The sequence below is a fragment of the Pelodiscus sinensis genome, chromosome 3 (assembly GCF_052426305.1).
Source record: "Pelodiscus sinensis isolate ZL-2025 chromosome 3, ASM5242630v1, whole genome shotgun sequence".
NCBI lineage: Eukaryota > Metazoa > Chordata > Testudines > Trionychidae > Pelodiscus > Pelodiscus sinensis.
The window spans coordinates 144,713,620-144,739,147 of record NC_143054.1 but is presented as its reverse complement, the minus strand read 5'-3'; the positions used below and the strand labels follow the sequence as shown (position 1 = coordinate 144,739,147).

The following is a 25,528-nucleotide window of genomic DNA, read 5'->3' as shown; positions in this document are numbered from 1 at the left end:
ATGTTGTCTGCTGGATCCATGATAGCTTCATCCATCAGGAGAACTATTCTGGAAAAGGTAGGAGGTTGTAGCGTTTGCAGCAGGCGGTATTGTTTCTCTCGTACCTCCTGCAAATCATGCTCCTGTGCTTGGGCTACTCTTTTAAAGAGATCTTGAAATTTCCTTGAATTGTCTCCTGGTGGAGGAGTATCAGCAATAACTGCCTCGTCTGGAGAGGAAGATGAGTTGTGCACCAGGGACCTGTCCTCACTCTCTGACAAAGTGTCTTCTATATCAGAGTGAACCAGGGAATTAAGGTCTGTAGCTGATATCATAGGTTGAGTAGAAGCAGGAGGCGGTTTAAATCTAGGGAAGAAGTGGTGTGATGGCTCCTCTGAGGGGGACGTGGGTCCCAAGACTGCCACTGTCCGACATATGGTGGAGGTTGTAGTTGTAGTTCTGTGCATACCATGATGGCGGAGGAGGTGGGTATGCATATGTGATGTGCCCACACTGTCAGGATGGAGGTCTGTGAGTTGGACTGGAGTTGTTGGGAGGAGAAATGGCTCAGAAGTTCTGTGCCGACCTCGCTTGGAGAACGCGAGTGATTCAATGATCTGCATGAGTGCATTGATCGTATGGAGGAGCCTGGTGATACCGGTGCCATTGGTGTGTGGCTCCTGGCAGGGGAGTCTTGCCGTGAGTGCTCTTGGGATGATGCCGAGGTATGCTGCTTGCTCTGTATCGATGGTGCCGTGTGATCAGGGGGTGGCATCTCGGTGAGGAGCCTCTTGGATGACGAGGCCAATGACGAGTGGACATGGTGTTTCGGTGCCAAGCGGTCTCTGTGGTGCTCCTTCGGCGTGGTCGATGCTTCTGTCTTACATTTTGGTTCCGAGTGTGCTCTCTTCTGAGGTGCCAGCATGGATGATGCCACCCTTGACATGCCTATCAGCAGTGCTGACCCTTGTGCCTGTCAATGCCAAGTGTAGCGATCGAGCCAGAGACAAGCCCGTTTTGGAGCGAGACACACCGAGAAAGGTAGAGGGATACATTTTGTCCATACCTTTCCGTTGAGAACCCAGTTTAGGGATCACTGAAATGTCTTCTGAAGAAGGTTGAAGACACTTTTCATAGAGCAAAGTCTTCAGCCTGTTGGCCCAGTCGCAACACGCTCTAGCTATTAGCTTAGAGCAGTGAGGGCACTTTTGTGTCTGGTGCGACTCCCTGAGACACTTCATGCATTTAGATTGCCTGTCAGACACGAGCATGGCATCCCGGCACTCCTCATATCTCTTGAAGCTGGGGGATCCTGGCATGAGGCATGGCGAAAAACGGTGGGCTGTGAAGGAATTTTTTTTTTTAAACTTCGAGAGGGTCAAGGTCTAAAAACTTGGAAGATGAGGTAACTAAGGGAAATAACTGGGGGGGGGTTGTTATCTTTCGTTAGGAACAATGACAGAGAGAAGCTCCGTCTGCTGCCGAGGATGGTAGAAAAGGAACTGAGGGGCCATGCTGCACGCTCGCTGAACGGACACCAACGGCACAAGGAGGTACCACGGCGCATGTGCAAGGATGCACCAGCACCCAGAGTGGAGCACCCATAGGGATACCACCTGAAGGAGAACCCCCTTTTTTGAAAGATCCTGTACTCCTGAGGACAGATCAAGGAGTACAGGCTCTTTCAAGAAAGGATTTTTTTTTCAAAAGAACTTCCATCTAGACAGCAGTTTTATTTTCAAAAAGCCCTTTTCTGAAAGAACGCATGGCTGCCATTATGCAAATGAAGCATGGGAAATTTAAATCCCAGCTTCATTTGCAATTTTGATCTGTCTAATTTACATCCCTCTTTCAAAAGAGGGATGTAGTCTAGACATGCCATTAGTGAGATCCTTGGACTCTCAGGAACCATCAGTACATGGCACCTCCCTGTACAGTGCTTTGGTCAAGGTCAGTGCAGGGGGTATCTTAGGTGTTTGCCCCTGTTTTTTTAAGGGGGGGGGAGAAATCACCCTTACTTGAGGAATGGAGTCTCTTCCGAGGCTGGTCAGAAGAAAAGTCCCTGGTAACAGAGCGTAAAGGAGCAGCCTTCTCAGACATGGCCAACGGAGAAAGCTGACGAGGTGGAGTTGAATGTTTTGGATCCAGCGCTGGCCTCACTATGTTTTCGAGGGAGAGAAGCTTGAGTTGCAGCTTCCTGGGCTGTTAGTTAATTGCAGTACTGGCACTGGGCATTTGCCTGCCCCAGACACCAGACATACTGTGAATGCCTATCGGAGATGGGGACTGAGAGCCTGAAGGACAGGCAGCATTTGAAGCCTGGGGAAACTGGCATCCCAGGAAGAAAATATTGCCAAGGAAAACAGCCTTAATAGCACAAAGAAATGAGTTTTTTTTATAACTAACCGTAACTATTATAACTATTTAAATTGTGAAAAACATTATACTAATCTATCACTAAAACTACATTAACAACAAGAAACTATGATGAATTTGGGAAAAAAACCTGGAGATCAACTGCTGTTCCAACCGATGCCACCAGCATCAGAGAAGGAACCAAAGGGGCAGTTGGCTGCGCATGCATAGTAACAGCACCATGCATGTCATCTACGCTGCTTGCGTGGCCTACCAAAGGGCACTGCTACCAAAAATCTCAGACTAGGCACGCAGTGGTGCTTAGACACCTAAGAAGATTACTCCAAACTCACACTGGTACTTTTGAAAATGTTACCCTCAACATTATGAGGGGGGAAAATTAGCTTATCATTAAGACATTCCTTTGTAAAAGTTATATAGCTTGATCTTTAGTTGATTAAAATCAGGGTAGCTTCACAAATGAAACATAATTGCAGCTGTCACTGAACTTGCTTAAAGGAGTCAGGAGCATCACAAAATGTTTGGAAGACATTCTGAGACAGTACCCTTAGTGATCTTCTCATGTTATTCTGAAAGATACTCCCAATGAGGTGTATGCACTGACTGAACAATGAGTATGCTAATGCAGGTTATGAGAACTGGGAAACTGGTTAATCTTAGGTTAGCTGGGAGAGGGCTTAGAGAATGTAAAATTACTAAACATCAGAATTAACAAATCAGGTGTTAATGCTGGGAATTATGAACCCAGGAGAACTCAGGGTATGTCTACACTACCCCGCTAGTTCGAACTAGCGGGGTAATGTAGTCATCCACAGTTGCAAATGAAGCCCGGGATTTGAATTTCCCTGGGCTTCATTTGCATAAGCCGGCCGGCTTCATTTTTAAATGCCGGCTTGTTCGAACCCCGTGCCGCGCGGCTACACGCGGCACGGGCTAGATAGTTCGAACTAGCAAGCCATTCCGAACTATCTGTACGCCTGGATTAATGCAGCCAGGTTTATAACCTAGTGAGGGGACACAATTAAGAAGATCTGAATGGGATCTAAAGCACAACTCACCTCGTAACTATGACAGCAGGTCTGCTGGGTAACCATGCCCTAAGGAACTCATTGGAACAATTCAGCAGATCAACATTTTGGCACCTAACTTCTGCAAGCAATATATTCTGAGGAACTGAACCAGAAGCCCAATTGATAACTTTCAAACTTAATTACCGTGTCATATGCATTGTCAAAGTTTGCCACATCTTCACGAAAAATTTCAACAGACTCTAGAAGATTACTCTTAAATTTCGGCTGAACTTGAACTAACTCATCTTGAACACTGACCTAAAATATAAATGAATGTCCATTTATTAATAAATTACTGGAAAAAGTTACTTTTTAAAAAATGGTAATAAAGGGATATCAAAATTCTATATTATCAAGCTGACTTTTTAAATTTAAAAAAACGTACAGAATCATTGGACAAAAAATACATTTTTATTCAGACAGCTAAATATGAAAAGAGCATTTGAAAAAATCAAAACAAAAACCCAAACATCTTCAAGGCATTATTCTTAAAAGATGCTGTAACTTCCTCATCTTTAAAAAATTTAGGCTGTGTCTAGACTGCAGGGTTTTTTCAAAAAAAGTAGCCTTTTTTCGAAAAAACTTCACCTGCGTCTAGACTACAGCCGTGTTCTTTCGAAATTAAATTGAAAGAACGCGGCTTTTCTTTCAACAGCGGTACTCCTCATTTTACGAGGAAGAACGCCTTTTTCGACGGAGAGCCGTCGAAAATAAGTGAGCGTTGACGCGGGGAGGCCTTTTTTCGAAAATAATGGCCTCCAGGAAGAAGCCCTGGTGGACAATCTGGGGCATGCCTTGCATGTCTGTGGTTCCTGTCTGCAGCCATTTTTTAAAGGGACAGTCACCCTCACAGCCACTTGTGGCAGCAAAGCAGCCAGAGCACACGGCTGTTCAAGTGCTGCCATGTCCCAGCCCCAAGACCCTCCTGACCCTTCTAGAGAGCCTTCTGGGGACCCAACCAGGGGCTCCAAATGCCGGGCACCAGCATGGTCTGGGCCAGAGCTCAAGAACCTTCTCGAGCTCTGGTCAGAGGAGGAGGCCTTACAAGCCCTACAAACCAGGCGGCGAAATGCGGACATTTTTGGCCGCATGGCAGAGGCCCTGGCCCAGAGAGGGCACTACCCCCGTACCCAGGACCAGGTGCGCTCTAAAGTGAAGGAGCTGCGCCAAGGCTATGTGAAGCCCAGGGAGGAGAGCTCCTGTTCTGGAGCAGCCCCCCGCTCCTGCCCCTATTATTCAGAGCTGGACCAGATCCTGGGTGGTGGTGAAGCACGCACACCACAGCATCTCATCCAGTCAGCTTGCGGGACCCTGTGGTGGACGCACCAGAGCAGGACCCAGAGCAGTCTGGAGACAGGGAGATGGTGCTGGAGGAGGAGGACAGTGAGGAGACGGTGACCCTCACTCTGGAGCCAGTCACCCAGCCCCCAGAGGCCTCCCAGGTGTCATCTGATGCCGGAGACGAAGCAGCAGGTGAGTGCAGTGAGGTTGTGTAACACACGGGGTGGAGGGGGAGGTGGGTGCACAGTGGGTGATGCACAAGGGAAACCTGTTATGCTCAGGCTGATGCCCAAGTCACACATGGTGTTACCTTCAGAATGTCTGATTCCCCTGTCTGAAGGAGAGGGCATGCCCTGTTGGACAGCTGTTGCACACATGACAGAATGTGATAGAAATGTAGCCATGTTAGTCTGATCTGAGGAAGTGGGTCTGGCCCACGAAAGCTCATCCCCTAATAAACCATCTTGTTAGTATTTTAAGTGCTACATAGTCCAGTTTTTTAGGACTGATTGTGTCTTCCTCTTTTCCTCCACAGCCAGACCAGCCATGCAAGAGGGCCGCAGCACCCCAGCCCCACCTCCATCTCGGAGACATGGGAGCCGCAGACACAGGCGTGTCTATGCAGACATCCTGAGGCAGCATGTGGCGGCCGTGCAGGAGCTCAACACCATCCTGCGAGAGAGGGCGGAGGCAGAGGCTCAGTGGCATGATTGGCTGATGGAGGAGCTTGTCCAACAGCGCACGTCCCTGTGTGCCACTGTCAGGGAGGTCTGTGGCTTGCCTGCTCCTGTGCCTGGTCCTGCTCCTCCAGCACCCCATGACCCCACGCCACCAAACCCGCCTTCCACCGCACCATCCCTTTCCCCCTTTGTACCTACCTCTACCCCAGCCCCCCAAGTCCCCCAGCCCCTTTCTTCCCCTGGCCCTCCTCTCCCCCAACCCCTCTCTCCCCCTGGCTCTCCTCTCCCCCAGGCCTCCCAGTCCCAAGTGCACCTACCCTCTGTTGTCCAGCCAACGGACAGTCGCCCCACCCGATCCCATGGCCATGGTGGACCCTGAACACGAGGCAGAAGCAGGAGACTGCGAGCAGGCAAGCACCGTGCAACCTGATCCCCTTCCCCCCTCCAGGTTTCAAGTCCCCTTCCCCCCTCCAGGTTTCAAACACCCCCATCACCCCAGTTAAATAACAAGCATTGTGTTAAAGAAAATGTTTATTGTACATAGTTTGTCATGACAGTATATTTTCTCCATCAAAAATCAACAAAAGCTTTTTTATGTTTGCAACAGTTATACATTATTTCAGTTACTGATATTTATAACAATAAAGCAGAACTTATTCTTTTGAGACAAACCCTGGTGTTTATTATTTCTACAAACAGGGTCAGGATATGGGTTGAGGAGGGAAGCTTGTATTGGGCCAGGGCCAAGCTCCCAGACAGGAGCCCCTCAGGAGAGTCAGTGGCCTCCAATAGAGAATCGCTCCCATAGGGCCTCCTGGATGCAAGCAGCAGACCGGTGAGGGCAAAGTGCCTCTCCTGACCATCAGCACCTGTACCCCACCCTGGTAGGAAGGCCTCCCCTTTCCTCTACACCAGGTTATGGAGAACACAACACACAGCCACCACCTCAGGGATGTTGCGTTCCCCCATGTCTAGCCGTGTGAGCAAGCACCGAATCTCCCTTTTAAACGTCCGAACGCACATTCCACCTGGTTGCGAGCCCGGTTAAGATGAGCATTAAACTGCTCCTTGCTCGCATCCAGGTGGCCAGTGTAGGGCTTCATCAGCCACGGCATCACGGGGTAGGCGGCATCAGCCACTATGCACACCGGCATGTGCACATCCCCAACCACAAAGTCGTGATGCGGGAAAAATGTTCCTGCCTGAAGCCTCCGGTAGAGGTACGAGTTCCTGAAGATGCAGGCATCATGTGCCCGCCCTGACCACCCAACTCAAATATCAGTAAACTGGCCACGATGGTCAACCAGGGCCTGGAGGACCATTGAAAAGTAGCCCTTTCTGTTAATGAATTGGGCTGCTCGATGGGGCGGTGCACGGATTGGAATGTGTGTCCCGTCGAGCGCTCCTCCACAATTCGGGAACCCAAGGGCAGAAAAGCCGGCCACGACGCTGTCCAGATCTGCTAGATGGACGAGCCTGTTCAGCAGCTCGGAATTGATGGCCCTCACCACCTGCAGAAAGAGAAATTTTAGAAGGGGTGCCTTATCTCTTAGGAGGAGAAACCACCACACACCTTCCCTCTCAAAAAACCCGGGAATCCCCTCCTCAGAACTCCCCCCCCCCCCGGCAGTTCTGGGTGAGTGGAGGAGCTCCCTCCCACTCCCACTCCACTTTGCCCTTTCCTGACAGTCTCCCTCCCCCCCCCCACCCAAAACTGTGACTGTCCCCAGACAATGACTTACCTCCATCAGGATGGATCCAACAGTAGACCTACCCACTCCAAATTGGTGTCCCACGGAGCGGTAGCTGTCAGGGGTGGCTAGCTTCCAGAGGGCAATAGCGACCCTCTTTTCCAGGGGGATAATGGGCCACAGTTGGGTGTCTTGCCATTGCAGAGCCGGGGCGAGCCAAGTACACAGCTCCTGGAAAGTGGTCTTTTGAATCCGGAAGTTGCGTTGCCACTCTTGGTCATCCCAGATCTCCATAACGAGCCTGTCCCACCAGTCAGAGCTGGTGTCAAGCCTCCAAAAACGCCTGTCCACAAAGATGTTTGGAGGCAAGGGCAGTGGGGCTGCATGACGGACGATCCCTTCATACCTCTGGTCTGGGTCCAGATGGGGAAGTAGCCTCATGACTGTCTCATGCAGATGCAGCAACACTTGCAGTATGATGGCGTGGGGCCATCGCCTGCCCAGGGGCAGCTGTGGCTCCATGCCAAAAAAACGGGTCTCAAACAGAAAAACCTCCACACAAAAAACCTGCTGGGGTGTCCCAGGAAGCTGGGCACTCCAAACAAGCACTGCAATGCCTTCCTTACCTCCTACAGGGACAGCAAAGGCAGCTGCAGGAGCAGAGCAATGGGTGTTCAGGGGCGTCCCTTTAACCACGCATCTCTGCAAAGGGCAGGCAGCAGCACCCGGAAGGAAATGCTGCCCCCATGTCCTGGCAGAAGCGGTTCCGGGTGGCTTTTTCTTTCGAAAGAGCGTCCAGCAGTCAGGACGCTCTTTTTCGAAAAAGCGGATCAATTTTCCGATCCGCGTATTGTAGTCTAGATGCTCTTTTTCGAAAGAGGCTTTTTCAAAAGTATCTTTCGGAAAAGCCTCTTTCAAAAGAGGCTTGCAGTCTAGACGTAGCCTTAAAGTGGTCAAAACTAACTAACTTACAAAAGATCAAAACCTGAACATCATTCATACTGAGAGATTTTTTTTAAAGTATTAGGAAAGGACAAAATAACAGGATTCAGCTGCACTCTGAGGGTATGTCTCAGGGTGGAAACTCTCCCGCGGGGCCTCCTGGATACTTACAGCCCCCCAATGGACCTCCCAGATGGCAGCCTGCAGAAAGTGCAGCCAGGTTCAGAGCAACGTGTCCAAGAGAAGCACCAGAGTGCCCAGGCGTAGCTCTGGCTCCATGTTGCCGAGTGCTGTGGTGTCCCGAGGGCAACCAGAGCATGCAGAGACAAAATGCTTTGCTGTCCCTCATCGAGGTAGACAAGCAAGCAGGGAAACCTGAGAACTGGCTGTCCGGAGGAGGGGGGCCTTTAAGCACAGACCTCAGATAGCCTCAGGCAGCAGCCCCACACAGTAAGTCCTGACCTGGTGCCCTGCTGGAAGTGGTTCTGGCCAGCCTTAAATGCAATTCAGAGTCCACTCAGTGTGGACGCACTATTTCGAAATAGCAAAATGCTATTTCGAAATGCATTTTGTGTGTAGATGCGTTATTTCGAAATAAGATATTTTGAAATAACACTGTAGTATAGACATACCCTGAGGGTGTGTCTACACTGTAGGGCTTAACTCGAAATAAGTTATGCAAATTGAGCTACATCAATTACATTGCTTATTTTGAAATAGCTTGTTTTGAAATTGGGAGCATATACAGCACACTTTCAAAATAGAGCACTCTTCCTCTGACTTCCCTTACTCCTCATACAATGAGGGTTAGAGGAGTCAGAGTAAGAAGTCCTCCAGCTTGACAATATTTCAACATTATTTTGAAATAACTGCCTGCTATGTAGATGCAGAGCAAATTATTTTGAAATAACACTCGTTATTTTGAAATAATGTTGCCGCGTAGATGTACACTGACACTATAAAACGTGGGAAACTTACTTCTCTATCATTTTAAGAAGGGATTATTACTGTATCTACTCTTGGAACAGTACAGCATATGTATCAGTCCCTTACTCTCATCTAAGCCTAATTAAACATAGTATCTTCTAATAACAAAAGGACAGTTCCAGATACTTACAGCTTTGGTCTGTAATTTGTTAAAAGAATATCTAAGTGTATCAACTCCTTCCGATTCCTCTTTTGTCACCTCAACTTCAAATCTATTTAAAATACTATATGCTTCCTATAAAGGAAGAAAAAAAATTCAGTTTTCCAATTGAAATTTATTTGCAGAAACACAAACTTTGTAAATATGCAGTAAAAGAATACAGTCAACTTAGTTTAGACCCAAAAAGAAACAGTCTCTGACACAGCAGATATAACTAATCTTGTAATGAGCAGTGCTGTGTGAAATATTAGAGGCAACTTAATAAACACTAGATATTGTCTGCATTAATGTTCACAGAACTGCCTAAAATGCATTATTATTTAATGTTTTTCATGCTAATTAAATTTTTTCAAAGTTGATTATAAATTTTCATATTATCTGGGTAACACATGCAGATTTTGAGAAACATTCACAACTCTGGATGATTTATAAACACCACACTGCATATGTCAGAGTTTTACCTATCACTCTGTTTACATGAAATATTATTGCAGTATGTTCAGACTAATTTATCAAGAGCTTTCACATATACTAAAACCAGTATGAGACTAACATTATTGGATTTTTATGCAATTTGGTTCTGTTAATGTGGAGGCTTAAATATGCTCTTGTTTACCTACCCTCATTGAAGAAATAGCTCTGTGGGAGAAAGATCTAGCTGCCTGCCACAGAAAAGGGTGAGTCAGGGAAGCTCTGGTCTGAGTAGTCCCAGGCTGAGGCTCAGCAACAGGAGCCTGAGTGGTATTAGGGCTGCAGGGAGGCATCCAGGGCAGGTGAAGGCAGCAGGTCCACAGCCCCTTGCATGTGATGAGTGGCCATTTCAGACTGCAGTTTATCCTAGAGGCAGGGGCTAGATGATGACTGGAAGTGGGCCACTGAGGCAAGGCAGGTATAGATGACTGGTGTCCATGAGAGGGGGCATCCCAGAATGTGGGGCAGTAGCCTGAGGGAAAAGCACTGTGGTTTGGGAGGGATGCAGGTCCTGATACAAATTGCTGCATAATGGAAAACAGGTGACAGCGGGCGAGACATCAATCAGAAGAGGGTGCACCAGAGGATAGTTTCAGTTAATTCCCACAGTGACCAGCAGAAGACATCATGACAGTGAGTCATGAACTGCTACAGTAAGCCATTTGCATGTTGTGTACTTGCAGCTTATAGTGTCTACAACTTACAACCGCTTGTGAATACAGTTGTCATCCCTGCAACCCTTTATGCTTGAAAACCTCATTCTGTCTAAACCAAAGCTTTCACCCAAGCCTTCACCTCTCCTTTTCCAAATACTTCCTTAACTCATGCTTCAGTAAGGCCTCTAAACTATAAAATATAAACTGTAGACCGTAAACTCTTTTGTTTGGGACCTTATCTTTATACGCCTCTCTTAGTACCTAAGATGCACTTAGAGCTATTAAAATAAAATAATCAGATTCAGAAATATTTTTCTTACACATTTATAACGTGAATTGGCTATATTAGAAGATCTGTTGAACTCAGCTACTACTATCAGAAATTATTATTGTACTATAATCACTGCGGTTCACTATCACTTCCATGATTTTCTGCATACAGCATACAGGTTATAAGAATCAGTAGAACACTGGAGGCTACGTCTACACTGGCAACTTCTTGCACAAGAACTCTTTTGCGGAAGAGTTCTTGTGCAAAATCTCTTCCAGAAGAGAGCATCTACACTGGCATGTGCTTTTGTGCAAGAGATGTGCTTTTGCGCAAGAGCATCCATGCCAGTGTAGATGCTCTCTTGCGCAAGAAAGCTCTGATGGCCATTTTAACCATAGGGCTTTCTTGTGCAAGAAATTCATGTTGCCTGTCTACGCTGGCCTCTTCTGGAAGAGCTCTTGCGCAAAAGAGCTTCTTCCTGAGCAGGAGTGTCAGAGTTCTGGCGCAAGAAGCCCTGATTTTATGCATTAGAACTGCAGTTTACTTGCACAAGAGCAGGCGGCCAGTGTAGACAGGCAACAAGTTTTTGTGCAAGAGCGGCCGCTGAGATCACGCCATTGTAGACACAGCCCCTGTGCATGGCAGAATCCCACTATGGAACAACATAACTTATATTTTTCTAAAACTACTAATGTTGGTGAAGATATTGTTCCATGTCTCCACTTCTGCATACACTTGTAGAAACTCTACCTATTCTTTTAATCATGCTGTTGATGGTATTTAGTGCTGCTAGCTTAAATTCATCAGGGAGCTGAGTGAGGTGACTACTTTTCTCAGGTAGACATGCTTTGGGCTGCTTTAATGAGAGAAATTTTATATCTGAAATAGCTTAGAACTCACAGATAATGGATCATTAGAAAATATAGTGAGAATTGTAAGCCTCCAGGATGACACAAAGGACAATGAATGATTCATATTCCTAATTTGAAAAAACCCACTAGAACAGGGCTTGCCTAAGGGCATATCTGAACTAGGGGCTGGATAAACAGGAAGCAATCAAGTCAGGGTGTGTGTGTCAGTTTATCTTGTCTAGTATAGATGTGACAAATCAACCACTGAACATCCTCCCATCAACTCTACTACTCTACCTGAACAAGAAGAGTAAGATCATCAGCAATTAACTTACCTCAGTGAATATACCATGGTAAGCAGACCTTAGTACGTTGATTCAGTTACATTACTCACATAGCTGAAGTTGAAACAAAAAACAGGACAGTGTAGCACTTTAAAGACTAACAAGATGGCTTAATAGGAAAAAACAGTTTCTTCCCATTTCAACCAGAAAGGACATTGTCTCAACGACCTGATTACCTGCATCCTGCTTCAAAGACCTTTTAAGACTTCACTTCAAAGAGAATCCTCTGAACTGTCATTCATGCTTAAATTTGACACTTTCCTACTTGAAAGAAGGAATAAGAAATCTTCCAGAAAAGGCTTTATTTTCCGGAGAATAACGTCTAGACTGGTGCTTTTCTCCGGCTTTTCCCCAAGCCGGAAAAAAGCGGCAGCCATGTTAATGCAAATGCCGCAGGGGATATTTAAATTTCCCTTTTTCGAAAGGGATGCCAGTGTAGACGTAGCCTACTAGTACAATATGAGGTTTTCACTGTGAACACAATATGTAGTTCTACCAATGAAAATTTCCATGATAAAAAATCCTCTTATTTGAAATTAACATCAATATCCAGCAAACAAGCGCAAAAGAATCGCAACAAATGCACTAAACCAGAAGGACTTTCCTGCTTTATGTATTATCCAGACAGAATACTGCTAGTGATATGAAAATGAAACCCCTGACAGGCATACATTATTGTGTTGACTACACAAATAATATTAGTGTGAAGTATTTTATAGATGGGTAGATAGATTTGGTTCCTCTCTCCCACCCCCACAAGTATCTTCAAAGTAGTCAGACAACACAGGACAGAAACCAATTAAAAGAGATAACAAAAACAGCATGTATGAAAACAGAATTATAGCACTTTTTAGTATTTCTGTGCTTTTTTATTTTTAATAGTGGCTGTAAATCTTTAGTCCTCCATGAACAGAGGGCTAAAGATTTTAGAGATATTGAAAATAATCTTATTCTTTAATGTCAGTGACATCCAACATAGAGAACTACTAAAATCAAAGAAAACAATGAAAGAAAGACTAAGCCTATTTCATCTAACAAAATTAAAGGTACAACACCAGGCATACAGTAATCTTTGTTACATTATCATGTATGCCTATGTCTTTGCTTTTACATTTGTTCTTTTTATATTTTATAATAGCTTGATCTTTTTAACCACTACCTTTCTAGTTTCATGGCAGTCTACAGTAAAACCTGTGTTATCCGGCATGCTTGGGGATTAGGGCATTCCAGTTATCTAAAAATTCTGCTTATCTGAGGGTCCCATCAACCTAAGCGCTATCTGGTGAGATGCTACAAAACTATTGGACCTCAGGCTCCATCTGGAGAGACTATCTGGAAGCTTACAGAAAGGTAAAGCACAGTGGTATGCAACCTTTTTGGAGCTGTGACCCCCACGCCACAGGGGCCACCAGCTGCCCGGCACAGCTCCCGGCCAGCTGGATCATAGTGGCGTGCAGTGAGGCTGTGCATCGGATCAAAGTGCTACTCCGTGCAGCTACGCCCAGCCCTTGGCCAGCCAGATTAAAGTGCCTCACGGACGCACCAAGCCCCTAGGAAATTTGCTGGTTTCTAAAGTTTTGCAGATAGTTAAGTGCTGGATAGCACAGGTTTTACTGCAATTAGAATTCAGAATGGAAAATAGACTCTCTTCTCAAACCCTACGCAACCAACACCCCCAGCTATCTCTGAGATACTACTGATTTCCTAAGGAAACTACAAAACATCGATAACCTCCCTGATAACACCATCCTTGCCACCATGGATGTAGACGCTCTATACACCAACATCCCACATGAAGACGGATTACAAGCAATTAGAAACACTATCCCAGAGGACACCACTGCCAGTCTGATAGCAGACCTATGTAACTTTGTTCTTACCCACAATTATTTCCAATTTGAGAACCACTTATACCTCCAGATCAGCGGCACAGCCATGAGTACACGCATGGCCCCACAGTATGCTAATATCTTTATGGCTGACCTAGAACAACGTTTCCTCAACTCCCGTCCCTTTTTACCCCTTCTCTACTTATGCTACATCGATGACATCTTTATGATCTGGACGCATGGCCAAGAAACACTGGAGACATTCCACAGAGATTTTAACAACCTTCACCCCACCATCAATCTCAGCCTGGACCATTCTACATGAAAGATCCATTTCCTAGACACCACAGTACAAATCAGCAATGGAAAATTAGACACCATTCTCTACAGAAAACCCACTGACTCATACAGTTACCTACATGCTTCCAGATCCCATCCAGAACACACCATACAATCCATCATCTATAGCCAAGCCCTTCGATACAACCGCATCTGCTCTAATCCCACTGACAGAGACCAGAAGCTTCAGGATCTCTACCAAGCATTTATAAATCTCAATTACCCACCCGGAGAAATAAAAAAGCAAATTGAAAGAACCAGACGAATACCTAGAAACCATCTACTTCAAGACAGACCCAAGAAAACCAACAATAGAACACCACTTGTCATCACCTACAGCCCCCAACTTAAACCTGTCCAACACATTATCAATAAAGTGCAGCCTATACTGGAACAGGATACTAAACTCCGAGAGGCTCTGGGAGACAGACCCATAGTCTCCTATAGACAACCACCTAACCTCAAGATGATTCTTACCAACAACCACAGGACATACCACACTAATACCAACCCTAGTACCTTCCCTTGCAACAAACCCCGTTGCCAGCTTTGTCCACATATTCACTCTGCTGATACTATTATTGGACCTAACCAAGTGAGTTATAAGATCAAGAACACATATTCCTGTGCATCCAGAAATATAATTTATGCTGTCATGTGCCGAAAGTGTCCGTCTGCTATGTACATTGGACAAACGTATCAGATGCTTCGCCAAAGGATCAATGCCCACAAAACAGATATTAGACAGGATCACAAAGAAAAAAGAGTTTCTTGCCATTTCAACCAGAAAGAACATTGTCTCAATGACTTGATTACCTGCATCCTGCTTCAAAGGCCTTTTAAGACTACACTTGAAAGAGAATCCTCTGAACTGTCATTCATGCTCAAATTCGACACTTTACACTTAAGTTTGAATAAAGACTCTAATTATCTTACCCATCACAAAGATAGCTTCCCCAATTATCACCTCTAATATCATTAGCTCACAGACATTTACCTCCCTCCCCCCATTCCCCTTCTGTTCTGAAATTTGATTTGTCCTTTTCATATGTGTTCATTTTTTTAAATTGTATCCTTTGGTATATATGGTTGTGATAATTTTCTTCCACTATTTGATCTGAGGAAGTGGGTCTGGCCCACGAAAGCTCATAATCTAATAAACCATCTTGTTAGTCTTTAAAGTGCTACATAGTCCTGTTTTTTGTTTCAGAATGGAAAATGTTAGTTTTTAGCTTTTCCCTCTTACAATAGATGGACAAAATAAATTTAAAAACTGGGAAAAATAAAACTAGAAAAATGATGCAAATACCGGCAGTGTATTTTAACTTCTTAACTGAAAAGTAGTTCTATGCAGGGAACCTATAAGGATAAAAGATAAGATTGCTGGAGATTCTACCTATGTGTACAAAAAAGGGTAAGACTAGGATAAGTATCAAGATAAACAGAGGTGCAAGGACACAAAATGAAAGAAGTAAGTATTTTGTTTTCTTCCTTCAAAGTAGAGACTGGAGGAAAATATTCTCATCATTAGGGTTCTTCAAGTTTATTTTTAAAAATTCCAAATTCTAAAAAATAATTACTCAAAAAAAAATTAAGATGTGTCTTACTTCAATAGGTCCTAACGTCATATCCATTTGTATTTCATTATCACGTATGCTAGCCAAAGCTTCCATTGCAAATCTGACGTCATCTAAGTCACGAATAGGTCGAGATAATTTCTTCAAATATTCAGTTATAAATGTTATCATGTCTGTCATTTTCTTCTTGTATTCCTCATTTAAGTAACGACAAAGTAGCATCTTCCATGCTTTGGCTTCAATTGACAAAGCGAGTTTCAATGGTCCTGGTTTAAAAAAACCCCAGCATTTGATTGCATGTTAATATAAATGCAAACTATTTATATACAAAAGAATCATGTGTACATGTTTAAAATATACAGAAAAACTACTGTATAACGTGAACTGAATTACATTTTATAGCTTCATAATCATTTCAAAGTTATTTCAATGTCTGGTTGCTTTGTATATTTTATCATCTTTAAAACATCTTTAGATTTCTCACTAAAAGATCAAACATATAAGATGACTAACAAAAGAATAAAAGTAATCACTTATATTGCATTGTTTCAAATTCACAGTCAAGATCTTCATTTTGTGTAAATTAGTATAGCTTTGTTAAAGTCAATGGAGCTAAACTGATTTATATTTGAGGATTTTTCATCTTGGACTTACCCTCTTTTACATGACTAAATTCAGAATAGTCCACAAGAAAATTTTTTAATTGTTACGTCATATCACAAGCAGGTAATACACTCATTCCCGACAGAGAAACAAGAGCCAACTATTACTTCTATTCCTGATTATTTTTGGAATGAGTAAACATTTCAATAAACAACACTTCTCAACTCTAATGACAGAATATGAGTAATTGTTGACCTAATATAATCATTATGTTCATAAAACAAGAACTGCACATAAATTATTTCTTCTGTTATGTGATTGCCAACATGTTCTCATCTGAGAACTACACAGCTGAATTTGAAAGAGTGTGTTGATGGTTGCAGTTCAAACTTCTAAAAAGAGGCTTACATTTTTGAACCAATGATTCTGAATGTTATTTGAGGTCCATACATACATACATACATATTGCAGGGGTTTCTTAATTTTACCAAGTGCTTAACTTCAATAATATCTTGTAACAATGAGTTCTCAGACTTATTATAAAAAAAAACAGTTCAATTTTGCTATCTTTCCATTAACTGAATGTCCCTATTCAAAAAGATGAACTGAAGTGCACAATTTACCGACTCTATACCATCCATTCTTTAGATCTACATCCTGTCCTTTCTTGTTCATTTTTCTCTTTAAAATAAAGTAATGCTTTTTTCAGTTTCTCTCCATATGGAAGTTTTTTTCCAGACCTATCATTCACTTCCTCTGTTTCTGCTACATTGTGTGTAGTGTAGTGTAGTGTAGTGTAGTGCAATGTAGTTATAGCCATGATAGTCCCAGGACCTTAGAGAGACAAGGTAGGCCACTCTATTCTGAATGGTCCTTAGAATATGAACTAACTTACTAAACAGTCTGTTCCACCTTTCATTTAACTATGATACTTGAAGTACCTTTCCTAGACCTGAAGAAAAGTTGTGTGTGGCTGAAAAGCTTGTCTTTCACTAACAGAAGTTGGTCTGATAAACGATATTATATGAGTCACACTATATTTTAAATAGGGTGTCTAGAACTCAAGACAGTATTTCAAATGAAGTCAGAACATTGACTGAAAACATATACACCATTGTAAAGTTTTCACTATTTTCCATCCTATTCTTCATGCATGCTGATATTTTACCGTGTTCTTTTTACTGCTGCTGATCATATAAGCAGAGGGATTCATTAAGCTGCTCACAATGTCCAAAGTTTCTTTCTTGAATGGGTACACTTAATTTAGAACCCAGCAAATAGTAGAATCATAGAATCAGAGTCATGGGGCTGGAAGAGACCTCAAGAGGTCATCAAGTCCAGCCCCCTGCCTAAAGCAGGACCAATCCCAACTAAATCAATCCAGCCAAGGCTTGTCAAGCCAAGACTTAAAAACCTCTAGGGATGGAGATTCCATCACCTCCCTAGGTAACCCATTCCAGTATTTCACAACCCTCCTAGTGAAATCATTTTTCCTAATATCCAACCTAGACCTCTCCCACTGTAACTTGAGACCATGCTCCTTGTTCTGCCATCTGTCACGCCTGTAGACAGCCTTTCTCCGTCCTCTTTGGAACCTCCCTTCAGGAAGTTGAAGGCTGCTATCAAATCCCCCCTCACTCTTCTCTTCTGCAGAATAAACAAACCCAAATCTCTCAGTCTCTCCTCATAGGTCATGCGCTCCAGCCCCCTAATCATTTTGGTCTGCCTCCACTGGACCCTCTCCAATGTGTCCACGGCCTTTCTATAGTGGAGGGGAGGGGGGGCAGAACTGGACACAGTACTCCAGATGTGGCCTCACCAAAGCCAAATAAAGGGGAATAATGACTTCTCTGGATCTGCTGGCATTGGTCCTCCTAATGCACCCTAATATGCCATTAACCCTCTTGGCTACAAAGCCACACTGTTGACTCATATCCAAATTTCTCATGCACTGTAATCTCCAAGTCCTTTTCTGCAGAACTGCTACTTAGCCATTCAGTCCCCAGCCTGTAACAACGTTTCGATTCTTCTGTCCCAAGTTCAGGACTCTACACTTGTCCTTGTTGAACCTCATCAGATTTCTTTTGGCCCAATCCTCTAATCTATTTAGGTCACTCTGGACCCTATCTCTGCCCTCCAGCATATCTACCTCTCCCCCTAGCTTAGTGTCATCTGCGAACTTGCTGAGGGTGCAGTTCATCCCCTCATCCAGGTCATTAATAAAGATGTTGAACAAAACCAGTCCTAGAACAGATCCTTGGGGGATTCTGCTAGAAACCGACCACCAACCTGACATTGAGTCATTGATTACTACCTGTTGATAGATGCTCCACTGCTGCTATTTCAAAATAGCCCCTCATCAGGGCCATTTTAAGTTAATCCTTCTCAGTGCCTCCTGGGCTTCTAAATCAAGATAGCAAGTCTACATTATGGACTTAGTCTGCCTCAGACTAATTTTGGGTATGTCTACACAGCAAAGTTATTTTGGAATAGCGGCCGTTATTCCAAAATAACTATGCCAGTATCTACACAGCAATTCCATTATTTCAAAATAACTTTGAAATATTGAACGGCTTATTCCGACTTCTGTAAATCTCATTCTATGAAAAATAATGCTTATTCTGAAATAACTATTTCAAAATAAGGCCTGTGTAGATGCTCCGATGGTGATATTTTGAAATAGTCCCTCACAGGGGCCATTCTAAGTTATTCCTCCTGGGGCTCTAAATCGAGATAGCATGTCTACATTAGGGAAGCCTGCCTCGGACTCATTTTGAGGCTTCCCTGCAGTGTAGATGTGATATTTCAAAATAAGCTATTTCAGAATAACTATTCCAGAATAGCTTATTCGGAAATAACTGCACAGTGTAGACATAGCCTTTGAGGCTTCCCTCCAGTGTAGATGTGCTATTTTGAAATAAGTTATTTTGGAATAACTATTATGAAATAGCTTATTTCGAAATAAGCATGCTGTGTAGATCTACCCTTGAGTGTACCCTCTTCGGGTGTTGATGCTCCATAGGTCAAAGATTTTTTAGTAGCAGTGCTCAGATGGGGTGCACTTGCACTGTTGTCATCTCGCAGTGCCATTAGTGTCTCTATCATGTATATGACCTGGCCCTTTCAGTTCCTTCTCTGTAGAGAGCTCAATTAACAAATTTCAAAGTAGAGGACAGGAGGGTGGATAGTGGGGCACCCACAGGGATGTATATCGAAGTATCCTCCTTACTGAAAAAGGTGAGTAATCTCATCTTCCTCTCCAAGTAGTATTCCTATGGGTGCTCCACTTCAGGTGACTATAAAGCAGTACTGTGCCTCAGTATGGATAGAATGGTCTTTGGATTTGCATGATTTATTGCACAGGGAACAGTCTGGCCTAATGTAGTGTCTGATATAGAATACTGTCTTATGGCATACTATTTTGCAAAGGTGTGCTCAGCGGCCCAGGTCGCAGCCCTGCATATGTATATCAAAAGAATATAGTTCAGGAAGGCTATTAGATGTACCTATAGAAAGTTGGAGTGGGATCAGATACCTTGAGAGAGTTCTTTGTTCATGGTAAGGCCATCGGGGAGGCTGCAGTCCCTGCCTGGAGGAAGGGAAGAGTTAAGGCGGGGGGGGGGGGAGGAAGATGGGGGATGCCCCGTCACCCAGAGGCGTGTGCCGTCCCTCTCTCCTATAGCCCTGCTGGTGGGGGGAGGGTTTCCGGGGCAAAGGGGCCCTGGCATGTTTCAGGGGAGAGGGCATCAGAGGGAGGCAGGCACTCCCCAATGGCTCATGCACCCACCCTGCCTTATTCTGTGTTCCCTGTGTTTCTGTGTGTCCATCCTGCTCAAGAGGGTCATCCGCCTGCAGGACATGGACGCAACCGTGGCTGGCTTCACTGCCCTGGGGTTCCCCAACTTCAAGGGAACCATGGATGGGACCCACATCCCCATCCGGACACCAGAGCATTGAGCAGCCCACTTTATCAGCTGCAAGGGGTACTTTCTGATCGTGCTCCAGGACCTTGTGGACCACCGAGGCTGCTTCATGGACATATATATGGGGTGGTCGGGCAGGGCTCTTGAAACTCCAGCCTGTTTCACAGGATGAAGTCGGGCACTTTCTTCCCCCAGTAGGAATTGATGGTTGGGGACGTCCACATGCCATTGTGCATCGTGGGGGATGCAGCCTACCCCTCATGCCATGGCTGATGCGGCTGTACACCGGACGCATGGACCCCAGCCGGGAAAGATCCAACCTGCACCTGAACTGGGTCTGCAACCAGGTGGAGTGCGCCTTCAGATGGCTGAAGGTGAGATTCTGTTGTCTGCTCACCCATCTTGACATGAGCAAGCAGAACATCGCGGAGGTTGTTGCAGCATGTTATGTGCTGCACAACATAGTGGAGCGGAAGGGGGAGGTCTTCCTCCTGGGGTGGGCATTCAAATAGTCACCATCCGGCAGGCGCACCATGATGGGGTGTGAATCCAAGAGGACCTCAGGAAGATGTTCTCCCAGGCCCCACGGTAGGACACTTTTGTCTGGTATCGACATCTCCCTCCCAGTCCTTACCCCTCCCTCCCTCCCTTCCCTCACCTCCCAATAAATACAACTGTTTTTGTTAAACAAACAATAAACTGTATTTATTTACGTAAGGACGAAGGGTGGGCAGTAGGAGAGGGTTCTGAACTGGGAAGGGAAGGAGGAAGAGGCTCTGAATTGAGAGGGGGAGTTATTGTTGAGAGGGGCAGCTCCTCCCAATGCCTCCACAGGTGCGGAGGCCTCGGTGCCCTTCAGGCAGGGTTGGGGCAGGTAGCATGGGGAGGTGGGCAAGACGGGGTGCAGCGGGGGGGGCATGGGCATGGCAGGAGGGGTGACTGGAGGGGCCATGGGCACAGCTGGGAGGGCAGCAGGGTGGGGCAAGGCCATGCCATAGAGCACAGCATGGCCAATGTGTGATGTGAGGGTAGAGATGGTGTCACACATGCAATTGCAGCGCTGGAGGAACTGGCCCCACGCATGCTGCCTCCACTCCAGGTTGGCCCGAAGCATGGTGCTCACCGCCTCCTCCATCCACTCCATGACCTGGACGTGCCACTGAAGGAGCTGGCCGTGCGGCCTGGCCCATCTGACTGGTGCCTGGGTCATCAGTGCTGCCAACGTGGGAATGGATGGTCCCTCACTCCCAGCTGATCCTGCTGCAGAGAACACAGAAGACTGCAAGGAGGTCAGTCAGCCCTGACCACAGTGTCCCTGAACCCCTTGCCCTCCTCCCTGAGGCTCACATTACACCACACAACTGTGGCTTGGGCCCAATGAGTCCCCTGTGTGTGTGTTCATGTAAGGACTAGCTCAAAATCCATGGATTGTAACACTTGGGAGACATCATTGTGAATGAAGACCCCCTGTCTGTGTCCTAGCCACTTGGCATGATGTATCTGTCTGTTTAGTACTGTGTACACTCCCTCCACAAGGTAGAGCACATGGCTTCTACTCTTCTCACTGTCTGTGAGCATACACCGTTGATACTGTAGTCACGTTTGAGTACACATCCCCACATTGCATGGGAGCAGGTGTGGCAGATGAGGTCTGGATTCTTGGACTACTATCAATTGATTTCCTCGGAGACAGAGCCAGGGCTACTGGGGAGTGTACTGTCCCTGCAGCAAGACTCATTGGGCCAGAGGCCCGGGCTGCCCACTTCCCCTCCCCCCAGCCTTTGGATAAGTAGCCCAGGGAAGTGTGTGGTTGCAGTGGGGGGATTCCCTTAGGGGCAGCAGAGGGGCCAGGAACAGCCTGGGTGCTCCGTGGGGGCCATGCTCACAGGGGTGGCTTGCTGCACTTTTCCAGGAGCAGCTGCTGTCACACGGGCAGGCATGTCTGCATGCTGTCTGTGTACAGCATCTTTCAGGATGTGTGGGGTCTGACCTGTGCTCTTGGGCCTTGGCTACTTCCAGCCGGCATCCCTCCTCCCTCCCCCAGGCAGGACATGTTTGAGAAGCAGGGTCCCAGGTGTGCCTTGGAGCTGCCTGCTGCATACACGTGCTATATAGTCAGGTTGCACAAGATTGCATGTTCTGCATACTGCTGCACAGTATGCAGCTCAAACTGCCTGATTGACACTCCCTCCCACTCCCATGCACCCGCCTCCCCCGCCCTTGTGAGTGAGAACCACAACACTCACCGGAGGATCCGTCACCGGCCTCAGATGAGGCATGGGAGACATTCCTGCTTCTGGGCAGTAGCTTGATGTGGAGGTTGATGGGGTGGTCCTCTCCCTCATCCTCGGAGGCGGTGGTTAGGTTGCCCTCTTCCTCCAGGTCAGGCAGCCTGACCACTGGGGTGTGCAGTCCCGTGTCGATCATGGGACTGCCGTCTCCCCCAGGATGGCATGCAAGCAGTCATAGTGGAGACAGGTAACTGCTCCTGCACGGCTCTCCCACCCTCAGTGGCCCTCACGTACCCCAGGCATAGCTCCTGTACCTTGGCCTGGACTTGTTCAAGGGTCCGGGCTGGGTGTCCCTGCTCAGCCAGCGCCTGAGCCATGAGGCTGAAAACATCTGCGTTGTGGCGACGGGACCAGGGGTTGTGGAGGGCTTCCTCTTCTGCCCACAGGTCCAGAAGGGCTTCAACCTCAGCCCTGGACCTGCATGAGGCGCACCGCTTGGTGCCCCTCCGTGGCTGCTGGGAGTCCTGCAGTGGCTCCTGGGATGGGGGTGCAGGCTTATGGGCTGGCTGAGGGGCAGACAAGCCTGCAGAGCTCTGGAACACAGAGCTCTGTGTGGAGCTGCTGTTTGTGCTGCTGCTGCTGCTGCTGCTGCTGCTGCTGCTGCTGCTGCTGCTGCTGCGTGACATCTGCAGGGTGCCTGGCCCTTTAAGGGAGGGTCCGGCAAGCAAGAAGTAGCGAGCTGTGAGTGCGGGTACAGAGCATCCAAGTGGCTACCTGCATTTTTTCCTGGGAGGCCAGAGCGCGTGCGCAAGAAGGCTTATTCCTCGTACGAAGCTTTGGAGCTCTTGCATGAGAAGCCCTCTGTTCTGACACCTTACTGTAAATTTATTTGTGCAAGAACACAAGTGCAGTGTAGACGCTCCTCAAGTTTTTGTGCAAGGACAGCCATTCTTGCACAAAAAGCCTGCCGTGTAGACGTAGCCTATATGTATTGTGAGAGATGATGGCTGGGTTCCCATAATGAGCCTTCCGTGATTCACTTGAAGAGACATCATATACTTCAAGGAGATTCTGTATGGGAACCAGTGAAGATTGGAGCAGCACAGTCATGTACCAGAAAGGCATCTGGAAGCATATTGAGAAACCTCACTGAAAGGCCTTCAATAATGTAGTTGATATTGCTGTTATGCACATCAGCAGGGCTCGCCAAACCACGGCGAACCCTGCTCGCCAGCCGCACTGTCCGGCGATCTGTGCATGTGCAGATCGTTCTGCGCATGTGCAGATCGCCGGAACCCGGCTCTTCCAGGTTACAATCTACTCACCACGGGCAAGTAGGTTTTATAATTTGTCGAGCCCTGCACATCAGAGTAATCCATATTTGACAATGCTGAAACTTCTGGCCCCAGTGGTGTGTCAGCCAAAGGTGATGGTGGCATCAGCAAAAGATAGCTGAATTTCACATTCATTGAAGGAGATAAGGAAAAAAAACAATATCTTCTTTTGGGGTATGTTTACACTCTTCCCCTAGTTCGAATTAGGGAGGCTAATGAGGGCGACTGAAATTGCAAATGAAGTATGGGATTTAAATATCCCGCGCTTCATTAGCATGTTTCCGGGCGGTCGCCATTTTGGAAATTGACTAGCCTGGAATAACTGCCTTCATCTCCACACGGCAGTGAAACGGGAATTTGAAGTAAAGCCCTAACTTGAATTAGCTGTTATTCCTCCTGGAATGAGGTTTAACAGCTAATTCAAATTAAGGGCTTTACTTCGAACTCCCGTTTCACTGCCTATGGAACAGCTGCTCTAACCCTTGTCATAGTGTCTAGAAGCCATGGATACCTAAGGAATCAAATGTCTCCCTTCAGGCACAGAGAGTTAAGGCAAAACAAATTGCACATGGGGACACAGAATGGGTCTTACCCAGGAATACAAGGCATCTAACATAGGGGTCCACCTCCTGAATTGTCACAGAGCAGAATATGCAATTCTTTTAAGTTCCTAGGGATAGGGTCCTATCAAATTCACAGCCATGAAAAACATGTCAAGTACCATGAAATCTGGTCTTCTGTGTGCTTTTATCCTATACTATACAGATTTCATGGGGGAGACCAACATTTCTCAAATTGGGGGTCCTAACCCCAAAAGGTCATTGCAGGTGGAGTTGCAAAGTTATTTTAGGGGCTGTGGTATTGCTCGTGAAGGTGGCATCTCACCACCAGCAACATAGAAGCAAGGGTGGCAACACCATACTGTGCCATCCTTACTCCTGCACTGCTGCTGCTGGTGGCTCTGACTTCCGACCTGGGCTCTCAGGCCAACAGATGCCATTCTCTAACTGCCATTCTGAAGGCAGCACCACTGCCAGCAGTATTAAAGAAGTAATGGTAGCAGTACCACACATCCTCTACAATAACCTGTAACCACACCTATTTGGTTCAGGTCCTCATAACACAATGAAATGTTAGATTTGAACAACTGAGATCATGACATTTACAGTTTTTAAAATTCTATGACCATGAAATTGACCAAAATAGAATTTGGTACGGCCCTAAATTTAAACATTCTATTAATTTATTATAGCATATTATGTACAAACAACAAATAAAAATAGTCATACCTGTATGTAATTCAATTGGGCCTACAAGAATAGTAGGTTTTAAATCTTCAATCTCTTGTTCAAAAGTAGCATAATGAAGAATTTCTGCTCTGATTTCAGTCAGAGAGGGATTGCTAGCCAGAAATTGCTGTAGGTAGTTTAAATTCTAAGTTAATAAATGGTCTTTTTATCTCTGCAGTAAAACAAACCTTAATATTATATACCACATTTTTAATGTGTAAAAGTTTTGAACCTAGAAGGCCACATTTTGAAAGCTCTGTTGTGCTAGGGTATTCACCCTCACATTGGCCTTCAAAGGGTTAAGGTAGTCAAGGAGGAGATTCTTAACCACTACATTCCACCGGACAGGAGACCCAGGGAATTATACATGATAATGCTCAACTCATTATCAGCCTACCAGTAGACTTCTTCCACTCCCCCTGAGCTAGCGACCTGGAGAATCCCATGACCCTCTGGCCCAGGGTGCTGGCCAGGGGGATACAGGCCCTGAATGTGCTTCACAGAACTAGCATGGTGAAGCCTGTCTACCCCTCAGGTACGTTCTGGAGTGGGAAGAGGGAAGCGATTTCCAGTCTATTCACACCCCAAACCTGAAGGATTCACAGCATTCTCATGGCTGGGGATTAGCACCCTCTTCACTCATG

The 25,528-nt window shown here is 45.9% G+C and overlaps 1 protein-coding gene across 1 annotated transcript in view; it reads right to left on the bottom strand.

Annotated features, from left to right (window-relative positions):
- DNAH8 (dynein axonemal heavy chain 8) overlaps nt 1-25,528 on the bottom strand; it is a 611,430-nt gene that overhangs the window by 338,016 nt on the left and 247,886 nt on the right. Inside the window, exons 28-31 of the mRNA XM_025186355.3 lie at nt 24,885-25,011; nt 15,535-15,770; nt 9,137-9,241; nt 3,570-3,683 (exon numbers count right to left, since the gene is read on the bottom strand). Coding sequence (XP_025042140.3) covers nt 3,570-3,683; nt 9,137-9,241; nt 15,535-15,770; nt 24,885-25,011 — 582 coding nt within the window. The remainder of the gene's footprint in view (nt 1-3,569; nt 3,684-9,136; nt 9,242-15,534; nt 15,771-24,884; nt 25,012-25,528) is intronic.